Source organism: Quercus lobata, chromosome 2, assembly GCF_001633185.2.
Source record: "Quercus lobata isolate SW786 chromosome 2, ValleyOak3.0 Primary Assembly, whole genome shotgun sequence".
Taxonomy (NCBI): domain Eukaryota; kingdom Viridiplantae; phylum Streptophyta; class Magnoliopsida; order Fagales; family Fagaceae; genus Quercus; species Quercus lobata.
In genome coordinates this window covers 16,864-28,210 of record NC_044905.1, presented here as the reverse complement: position 1 = coordinate 28,210, position 11,347 = coordinate 16,864, and the positions used below count along the sequence as shown (strand labels likewise).

General features: G+C 35.2%; 1 protein-coding gene and 1 pseudogene across 1 annotated transcript; one reads left to right on the top strand and one right to left on the bottom strand.

The window, feature by feature from the left end:
- Nucleotides 1–3,081: 3,081 nt before the first annotated feature.
- On the bottom strand, nt 3,082–8,820 carry LOC115967522 (DNA polymerase epsilon catalytic subunit A-like). Its single transcript, XM_031086638.1, has 6 exons — nt 8,595–8,820; nt 5,892–7,049; nt 5,764–5,812; nt 4,673–4,833; nt 3,864–4,037; nt 3,082–3,486 (listed from the first exon to the last, which is right to left on the bottom strand). Exons 2-6 carry the CDS (start codon nt 6,551–6,553, stop codon nt 3,336–3,338), a joined length of 1,197 nt encoding a protein of 398 aa, XP_030942498.1. The 5' UTR covers nt 6,554–7,049; nt 8,595–8,820; the 3' UTR covers nt 3,082–3,335.
- Nucleotides 8,821–9,248: 428 nt separating this feature from the next.
- On the top strand, nt 9,249–10,973 carry LOC115977716 (annotated as a pseudogene).
- The last annotated feature ends 374 nt before the right edge of the window (nt 10,974–11,347 follow it).

The following is an 11,347-nucleotide window of genomic DNA, read 5'->3' as shown; positions in this document are numbered from 1 at the left end:
AAGCCGGAGGGAAGATCCGGACTTGAGGGAGACTCAACCGAGGCAACGATGCGGAGTGTGTCATCAAGAGGGGCATAACCGTAGAAGTTGTCCCAATTCCCGTGGGGCATCGACAAGTGGTACTGCTATAAACTAGGCAAGTGCCCTCACTGTTTTTATATAATATATTCAGAATTTCATTTTCTTATAGTTCTTTGCATTTGGAAACTAATGACCGTATTTTAATTTTTGGCAGGCAAGCAGAAACTCGATTTTGCTAAGTGACATTGTACGTGGGACTTGTGGTTATCTTCTGTATGGACAAGTGCTAGGTGACTATGTAGAGTCTGTTGTATCAGTATGGAGAAGTGCTTGGTGACTATGTAGAGTATGTTGTATCAGTATGGTTTAGTATGGACAAGTGGTAGGCAAATATGGAGACTATGTTGTATTTATTAGTTGTTATTTTGGTTATTGTTGAATGTTGTTGTAATTGAACTATTTGCTGTCTATTGTACTTGTTACTATAGTTGCGTTGTGCAGCTTTTGCCTATAATGCCAGCAATTATATTACTTTGGCATTAGTAGCTACTACTTTGGCAAATTCAACCACAGGGCCCTCCTTTGAAGCGATGATAGCTAGTATTGAATGTTTTTTGTCTGTTAATAGGGAACCTATAATGGGTATGAATAGTAACTGTTTGAATCCAGTTGTTTGCATATGATGTACGAGCCATTTACCAGTATCATGTGCTTGTATCTACTTGTTTACCGCTGCTCATGTTATGTGTTCTGGCTCTAGTTTACTGCTGCAGGGGAAGGGAAACCAATTATGGTTTACTGCTGCACGAGTAGGTGCCAAAAACAAAAAAGAAACCCCAGTGGAAATCGACTATAAGATGGTCGACTTCCACTGGGGGATTTTTTTTTTTTTAATCCCAAGTTGGGAACTAATTTCAACAGGCAAGTGAAAAGGGGTATTTTTATAACTTATTGCTTTAAATAGAAATGTATAGATGTAAAAAGTCACGACGGATATAACAATGAACTCAACTTTCATATTTTATGCATAAAACTAACTACAATGCTGAAATTAAATTGCAAGAGTCAAATTAAATGAATTAGGTTATTTGTCTCCATATATTGCAAGGACATACCTTAATGAAATTTTAGACTAAAGAGAACCACACCAAGTCTAAAAGCTCAAATTTGAAACTTTCTTACTTTATCACACAGGCTTTAATATAAGACTTTGATAGACGGTATATTGTAACCATTTAAAAATAGGTACTAAGCATAAAAATAGAATTCAAACGCCACTCATCTCAACGAATCATGCTATATTATTCAAATATTTGCATTCATATTCACGATAAAATCACAAGGCTGGTACAGTTTAAGTGCCAAAAGAGAAAGAAAAAAATTTGAGTAATGTTTTTTTACACATTAAAACATGTTATTTGAAATATAGTACCAAACACATTGACTTGTCTCTACGCCCCTTAGCATTCCAACTGTCTCCCTAGTGGTGTAAGACATTGACGTGCCTAGAGAGACCGTCCTCACACATTCCATCGATGAGATTGAGCTATAATCCATCATTGATCCATTCTTCACCAAATTGACCCCAACATTCAGCTCTTCACAATCAGATTGATAGATCAACTCATTATTGAAGATTTCAAGCTTCCACTGGCCCTTACGTGCCACCTAAAGCCTTGAAGTCACATCCTATGCACTACACATGACACCACCCAAATAGACTTATGGTGGGTTAGGTTGGGTTGTGTTGGTGGGTTGGATACACACTCTACACAGGAAGAGCGATAACGATAAATTTGAAGTTAGAATATTATAATATTCTCTTATATAAATGGAGAATATGTTATTATAGTGATTTTTTTAAAAATATATTATAGTTAGTTGACTAATTTAAACATATCCAAGAAGATTTTTAAAAAATTGTACACCCCCATTCTATGGAATACATGTTACATATTACAATAAGTTTAAATTATTATATAATTTTAGAATTGTAGCACTTTTTTTTTCTTTCCAAATATAATTATTATACCTATATTGTTGAAATTTTAATTTTCAGGTAATTTTTTGAATTTTTATTATTTTTATTGCTTTTCTAGGGCCCATATCTTTATTTCCAATACCTATTTTGTTTTTATTTTTTAACCTAAAACTAAAGAGTTTGACAGAAATAGAATACAATTTCATGCTTTTCAACCTAAAAATGAAGAAAAATAAAATAAAACTTCGAGCCCAAAACTGAATTGGACTGAATGGACCTAAGTGGACCGAATAGGATTGAAGTGGACTAAAATAGACTGAATGAACCTAATAGACCGAATTGGACTGCAGTGAATCGAATGAACCTAAATGGACGAAATGGACCTAAGTGGACCGAATTGGACTAAAATAGACCAAAAGGACCAAATAGACTGAATTGGACCGAATTAACCAAAGTGGACCTAAGTGAACCAAATTAGACCGAAATGGACCAAATGGGACTTAACATAAATTCATAACCCTTGTAGGTCTTGCATGAAATACATATGCCAGATCAAACGAGCGCTAAAGTTGATGCCAAAGTTGGCACTTAGAGTGCGTTTGGATTGGGCGTTTTCTACCCAATCCTGCGTTTGCATATTTCAGTTTTTTTTTTTTTTTTTTTTTTTTTTTTTTTCACGCGTTTTGGGTGTTGCGGCTACTGTTCATGCACTGTTCAATGAACAGTAGCCGCAAACTTTGACTTTTCAAATTTTTTTGGACCAATCACAGCACATCGTGTATTGTTCACGGACCCACAAATTTCACTTTTCAGCAACTTTTTCATTAAAAATGGGTCCCACGATACTATTCACACATTTAAAAATTATTTCGCTACAGTGTTTTTCAGTTTTCAGTTTCAGTTTTCAGTTTTCAGCTGTATCCAAACGGACCCTTAACATAAAGTCATAACCCATGTGTTTATAGTTTTGATCTTCATGGCGGTCAACATGAGACCTATTATTGCCCAACTATAAAATGCTCACTGCTTGTTCCGAGAAACTAAAACTGGTTTTTCAGTAGTGCAAACCATATTGCTTCTACAAAACCATCAGTCATGAATTGCTCAAAATGATACTGTCCCTTTTGAAACACTATTTGAAAGAATCTTAACACAAGCTGATCGGACAAGTTCACAAAATGTAAGCCAAACAATCTATAGAGGAAGTTCATACATCAAAAGGCACCATGCTATTCTCTCATAACTTGACCAATCAAAGACTTAAAAATAAAACGTATTATGCAGATCTTATATTAGTTGCTGGGAAGCATAAGCAGGTCTCCGTCCATTAACTTTACGCAGAATATGGTATTCTCTGGGCAAGCCAAGGTCTTTGTGAATCTGGGTCAATGAAACGATGCATGAGGAACTGTTCTGCTTCTTCGTCTATCAATTCTCTAGCCCATGCGACCCTCTTTGATGGGCAACTACCTGGCCCATAGCACCTGCATTTTTAATTGAAGCATTCCATACTTATTTAGTGTGCTATTAAGAATAAACTTTCATAAAGACACCAGCATCCATTTCACAAGAAAAGTCAAAGAAAAGAAAATACAACCAACTCAACCAAAACAGTAATCCAACATGTTATCAATTCATTTTCATTTTCATCTCTACTCAGCATCAAAAAAAGGTTATCATTTCAAATCTGTTGTAGATTAATATAACATCATGGTATCATCCAAACTCACTCAGGCCCCTGACAGCTGGATTTGATCAACTAAGTTCACAATTTAAGACAAGTTTTCAGTTGGTGAATGATATCCTATGTGTTTTACATGTAGGCTCTATAAAGTTAGAGGAAGCACTAAACGTGATGTACCTGTATTCATAAAAGCAAGCACTTCTTTCGTTCTCTGTTTTGCCCAAGTTATCCCAGCCAACATGGTTTATGCATGCATCCACATATGTGTATGCATAGACAACCCTTCCAAAAGGTCCCCATGGTCGTCCAAGATATGCATATGAAGTTCCTCCAACGCCAGTGATCACACATCTGCATCAACATAAAAAATATTCATAGGTGACACCCATAGTAGCAGGTGAAGTTTTGGCCCAAAAACTAGAAGGGCCAGGGGAAAAGGAACAACTACAAAACGTAGACAACTTATTGGCAAGACATGATTAATTTAATGACATCTCTAAAAAACGCATTTGCTACTGTAACCAGGATAAGTATGAAAGCCATAAATTTATCTGGCTGTATCAGAAGTGTAATGCATTGGTTTGATATATAGTTTACAGAAGCGAATAACTGGAATAGTAGAAAACAAAGACAGAGGAAAATAATATAAAATTATATAAAAATTTGGGCAGAACCAGATCAACTATTAATGCAACTGCAATTATAATCAATCTTGAAATGACATACAACATGCAACAACTTAGCACAGCTCCAGTTTAAAGAGAGACAATCTTTAGCAATGTGACTCAATAACAGCTCTGGATACGCATGGGTTTGAAAACTTCCAAAATTTAAAATTTTAAATCAATGTGGAGCATTCAAAACATCCAAAGAATTAAGGAGCATGTAATTAATCGTATTTTTAATTCAAAACTTCAACCCTACCCGGCAAAACTTAATCTTTATTCACCGTAATAAATCTACTTAAATTCTTTGTCAAGACCAACCTCTTTTGCAGAGTTTTAAGCAAGCTATCACAGTAAGCTTTGGCAGCAGAGAGATCAAATTTGCCTGTGTCTATAATAACCTTTGAGAAGTTTGCAAAAATAATTGTGGCACCCAATTTCCGAAACTCGGCCAACAATAATGCAAACACCTTTTGCATCACCTGTAGATATTAAAAACAACCAAAAGAAGTCAGATCAATTGATTAGGACTTAATTTAGGTAAAATTCACATATTAAATGAATCACCATATCTCACAAGGTATACAATTATGAGAAATCCAATTCATTGTGAAAGATCTATTTTTTTTCACAAATAAAATAATTCAAATCATTATTATAACTAGTTGATGTCCCGTGCGAGACACACGTATGTTATAAGTTCATTTCGAAATATTTGATAAGAAATTATTTTTATGACCAATTTATAATACTCATTAAGTAATATAATATTTGAGAAATAAGCTTCAATTATTTACGTGCCATTAGAAAAAGGGAAATTTATAATACTCATTAAGTATTGTAAAATTTTAAGATTAATATAATTTAGAATATGAACCTATTGTAATATTGCTTGCATAAATTGGCAAATATTTAATTACTTTTCCAACTTAAGAACATAATTATTCTTATTATATTCTTGATTGTGTGTTAAATTTTTTTTGTTGGATTTTGTTTAAATTTGTTTTATTCTCTAAGAATGCATCATATGGTATAACCTTAGGCTACTAAGGTATTAAACGGAATAAAATGAAAAACTTTAAGTTTGATGGACTAAAATGACAATTATAGGGTGTAAATTTTATGTGTGTCTATGTGTGTAGAGAGAGAGAGAGAGTCATACAAATTCTTTGAACTTTATTAATAAATACATTGAAATAAACACATCTTCCATTAATTAATACTTTGATATAAATGCTAAACTTTGAAGAGGTGGAAGCTTAAATAAAGATAATCTCAAGGAATGTGCCATGTAACAAAACCTCATACAAAGTAAAACAAAAAGTATTTAGAGTAACCTTAAAGCTCTATGTGCAGCCTAGACTACTTTCTTGTGTTACAAGGAAATCTTATGCAATCCAACAAGTATTTACCTTGTGAAGTATGCGGTGAGGAGCTGGGTCATGAAGTTTTGATTCAGGGCTGCAACATAAAAATGAAACTAGTAATTATATGATCCAAAAACAAGACGGCATACAAATCAGAGTTAAGATGCTGCAACCTGCAGAGCCATCGATATAGATGTTGCAATATTGCATCAGCATATACATTTCCAAACGTGACTGCATCTGCAAGGCACCTTTGGATCAACTGTTTTAGGACACGAAATGCAGGTGCACATGCGGTATCCTCATCAAAGCCAACATGTTCATTCTGAACAGGTGCTCCAGAATGCATGTCCTGGTCATATCCTAGCAAAGCACCTCCTTCCATTTCATTCACTTGGTTGCTTTTCAAAAGAGCATTTACAGCCAGGTGATGAATCTTTAGCTCCACTGTTATTTTTCTATATGCACCAGGGTATGTAAGAACAGGTTGATGGACCTCATCAGCAAAACAGGTATCTTCCTCATTAATGCCACCTAGATCTGGAACACCATCATCAGATATCCAAAGTACCTGTTGTTGATCACGTAGTGCTCTTGAAAAGATGAGATCTGCTGTAAATACAAGCCAATCAAGTTCAAAAGTCCCCACTGGTACATGGGCATATCTTGACAGAGAGATTCTGTCATTCAACCACTGGGACGATGCAGCACAACGTTGCATTCCAATTTTCGCAGCCACTTGCTGCCACCCAAGAACCTGATAGTGACTATCGCGAGCATTGGAAGGAATGGTCACACATGGGAAATCATCTAGAGCTCGTATACCTGACTTCATTGATTGAGCATTTGGGCATTCAATAACAGCAATTATAGGTCCGTGATGTTCATGTCTGTACTCATTTATTTCTCTTTGCAAAATCTTTTCAGCATCCTTGATATATCCAACATAGTCCACCTTGAAAATAACACCATTTCTAGGAGGAGGTGGTTCAACAGATAGAGCTTGGCAAGCTTCACGGAATTGTTTTTCAAGAAAAGACGGTGACAAATCTTTATTTTGATAAGGATTAACCACCACAACAGATATTGTTCTTGATGCAGGAAAATACCCAATATATATAGCTCGTCCTTCAGAGGTGCTGTGATACAAGTAAAAGACAATATATGGATTTTTCCAGATAAGAGCATTCGGTTGTTGTCTTCATGTGTAGTTCACTCAGACTCCAGGCATCCTGGATATTTCTTTTCTTACCTGTTTTGTCCACTTTACAGACACAACCAATCTGGAGGATGGCATTAAACTCCAATGGCACCTTTGTTTCATATATCCCCTGATCAAAGGATTGCATTCCAGTCAAACCACTTAAGTAGATATCTCAAATAAAACTGGTAGCATTGAGTCATTTTAGCCCTATTAAACAAACCAAGTTCTGAATTTCAATATTCCAACCCTTAGAGTGGACGTTAAAATACATATAAATAGACAAATAACCATAGAGGGGGGAACTATTATGTCTCAGAATCACTTAGGAAATCGTGAATTCAATCACTTAACCATATTTTTTAACACTCCCCCTCACGTGTGAGACCCAGCACATGGGATTTTAAACATTTTAAATGGGAGAAGAATACAGACAATGATCAAACTCAAGATCTCCTGCTCTAATACCATGTTAAATTACCAATTGTCCCCAGAAGCTTAAATTGTTAGGAGATGGTGAATTCAATCACTTAACCATAATTCTAACACACAAGGATGAAAAATAGGCAAACAAAATCAAGAGACAAACATGTGCACTTACATTTGCAAATGCATTAGTAGGATCATTCATCTAAGAGTTAAACCCTTTCCAAATGTGTTACAGCAAAGAATACGGGAAAGAAATCCCATAGAGTAACTTAAGATGCTTGGAACCAATAAGTTCACAAGAAATTTCTATTGCCTATACTCACATTTCAAAGCTAAGAAGGAAATTCATAAAAGCCCTTAAAAATTAGCATTGTAGAGGGACAGGATTAATAAGTAATATAATTTTTACATAGCATGCAATAAAAACTTCCACACTATTTGAGCATTATTGGGAGATCTTGCATATACATTATCCCTATGATATCTACAGTTTCCAAAAATAGAAAGACCCAAAAAGAATGCCTATAATGCCTCAATAATGCCTTAAAGCAATTTTAAAGTCATCTTAAACAAAAGTAGATGTAACCTGCTATACTTATTTCATGCAACTTACACAACTGATCATGAAATCATAAGTTGTACTCATAGAGTCTAAAATTTTATGTTTGACATAAGTTGTACCCATTGTCTCTTTGCCAGCTGAAAAAAGACAATATAAAGCGCTAAAAAAATATAAAGTTGCTGATGCAACACCTCATACATTAAATTAATCTAGTTTTGATAGCTTGCAATCTACAAATAAAATACCCCACATTTCTGTTAATGCACAAGCAGAAAACATCAAACTTCAAACCATATAGGAGATTTCCTAATCAATCTGTTTTTTATTGGTAGCCAACATGAGAACACAAGCGTAATTGCCATTTAAAATAAAGGGTAAGAAACTTGTGACATTAAACGGAAATGAAGACCAGTAATATAACTATATAAGAAATCATGCACAAGGTATGCAACCTAGGTTGCACGGACACGCCATTTTTGGCGTCGTGTCCGCGTCCGACACGTGTCGGACACCGGAACGGGGACGACGCGCCAGATTCCGGTGTCCGGCGGTGTCCCTTTTCTTTTTCTTTTTTTCGCTTCTCCGACGCGGCTCCGACACGGCGCCGACGAGGTTCCGACGCCTCCGACACGCCACCAGTGAAAAAAAAAAAGAAAAAAATCACAGATTTTGACCGAAACTTACCAATGCCGTTGATTTTGTGATAACCCAAAATAATATAGCAAGTTTAGAGTCTCTTAGACTGAAAGTTGAAACCACATCTCAAGATCTTCTCAACCCACCCTCCCTCTGTCGCTGCCACTGCCGCTGCCCTCTGTCCCTCGCCGGAGTTAGATCGGACCAATCGGCGAGCTCCGATGTCGACGCCGTGCCATCTGTCCTCTATCCCTTCCGAACTCTTCTCTATTCTCTCTGTCTTTTTTTTTTTTTTTTTTTTTTTTCTTTCTTTCCGATGTTAACTTGAATCTACTGTTACTTAGACATAGGGTCCGTTTGGATTGAGCTTATTTTTGCTGAAATTGAAAACTGAAACTGAAAACACTGTAGCAAAATAATTTTTAAATGTGTGAATAGTATTGTGGGACCCAGTTTTAATAAAAAAGTTGTTAAAAAGTGGAATATGTGGGTCCGTAAACAGTGCATCTGTACACTGTTCACAGTTGAATTGGTCATATTATGCGGCTGCCAAAAAAAAAAAAAAACAGAAAACGCAGACGCTGGAAAACTCTTAGCCCAAACGGGCACATAATATATAACGCGTTTTGCTTTTGCTTTTGCTTTTGTTTTTGTTTTGTGTTTTTTTTTTTTTTTTTTTTTTTTTTTTTTTTTTACCGTGCTATGGCGTGTGGCGTGTGGCCTGTGTGCCCTTCATCGTTTTTTTATTTTTTATTTTAATATATATATATATATATTTTTTTTTTAATATTAGTTATAACTTATAAATTTGTTTTTGTGTGTCCTGCTATAGTTTTATTTATTTATTAAAATTAAATATTGTAGGTAATTTTACTAAAATAAATACTGAAAGTGCTTGAAGATTTTGTGTATTATTGTAGTATTTTGGGTGTTAGTTTACTTATTTGTAGTTCTTACATAATTTAAATTCTAAACATAAATGTATTTTGTCTAAAAATATTAAAAAATATGCCTAAATATAAAATTTAATTAATTATTTAACCGCCGTGTCCCCGCCGTGTCGTGTCCTTATTTTTCAAAAATTTTCGTATCCCCGTGTCCGTGTTCGTGTCCGTGCAACATAGAATTAATCAGTCAAATGATGATGATCAGATCAGTTGTGTCATTGCTAGTATAGCGGCTGGGTGGGCACTAGAAGTTGCTGAGAAGATGGGAATTAAAAGGGCGGCAGTTTGGCCTGCTGGACCAGGAAACTTGGCTTTTTTACTTCATGTCCCGAAGCTTATTAAGGATGGAATAATAGATACTAAAGGTAAAAATCTTGCTGCTATTAATAATTCTAACTTGTCTATGTTATTAGAAAAGATTTTGATTTACATGTTGAAACCTTATTGAGCAACTCATAATCAAGCATCTTCAGTATTTTAATATTTGGTATAAGAAAGGTGAAAAAGGATAAGAATGTACCGGCCACATAATTAGTGACATATACTTGTTTAATTTTGAGAGAAAAAAAAAAAAATAGTTGAATCACCCTGTAGGAACTCCAATAAAAGACAACTCGATCTGGTTGTCAAAGGAAATCCCAGCATGCAGTAGCACTGAGTTGCCTTGGAGCTTTCCAGGAGACTCAAAACAACAAAACATTATTTTTGAATATTATGCTTCGAGAGTGAACCATTATGTGAAACAATGCAACTGGCTTCTCTGCAACTCATTCCATGAACTTGACTCAGCAGTCTGCGATTTAATTCCTGGGATCATACCTATTGGCCCATTACTTTTGGGCAATCAATTGAGCAATTATGTTGGAAGCTTTTGGCCTCAGAATTCAACTTGTCTAAGCTGGCTTGATAAACAACCTGTGGGTTCAGTCATTTATGTTGCCTTTGGCAGCATAGCAACCTTTAGCCAGAAACAATTTGATGAACTAGCACATGGTCTTGAACTCATAGGCCAAACTTTTTTGTGGGTTGTCCGATCAGATATAACAGATGGACCACTTGCTGAATTCTTGCATGTGTTTAGAACAAGACTAAATGATCGTGGAATGATTGTTGAAGGGCACCTCAAGAGAAGGTGTTAGACCACCCTTCTATTGCATGTTTTGTAAGCCATTGTGGATGGAATTCAACCTTGGAGGGTATAAGCATGGGAATCCGATTTCTATGTTGGCCTTTCTTTTCAGACCAATTCCATAATAGGAGTTACATATGTGATGTTTGGAAGATTGGTTTAGGGTTGACCCCAGATGAAAATGGGCTCATCACGAGGCATGAAATCAAAACAAAAATAGAAACATTACTCTCTGATGATGGTATAAAAAGAAATTCATTGGAGCTAAAGAAAATGGCCAAAACGAGTGTAACTGAAGGTGGATCCTCTTCTAAGAATTTCAAAAGCTTTATTGAACAATTAAAGCATTAAGGATGTTATAAAGTATTACTGTTATATTGTTTCTAAGTGTTTTCAAGTATGTCCTTATTAAGATATTATTTTGAATCATGTTCCATAAAAATGAAGCTTTAGATTGAAAGAAATATTGTGCGTGTGTACCAACCTATGTAAGGGTTTGAATTTCCTTAATGGATTGCAAAGTTAGCATCATTAGTTGAACAAGCTTTTAGTGCTTCTTAGGCTAAACTAGCTTCTTTTTCTTTATGGCAAGAGTCTTATAACTCAATTATTTGATATCTCTTGTAATATTATTTTTTCTCATATCAAGTGAGAGCAGGGGGTGAGATATATAATAATGTCAATATGGAGTCTTTTGATAGTTGGCCAGTTAATTTTGTTTCAAT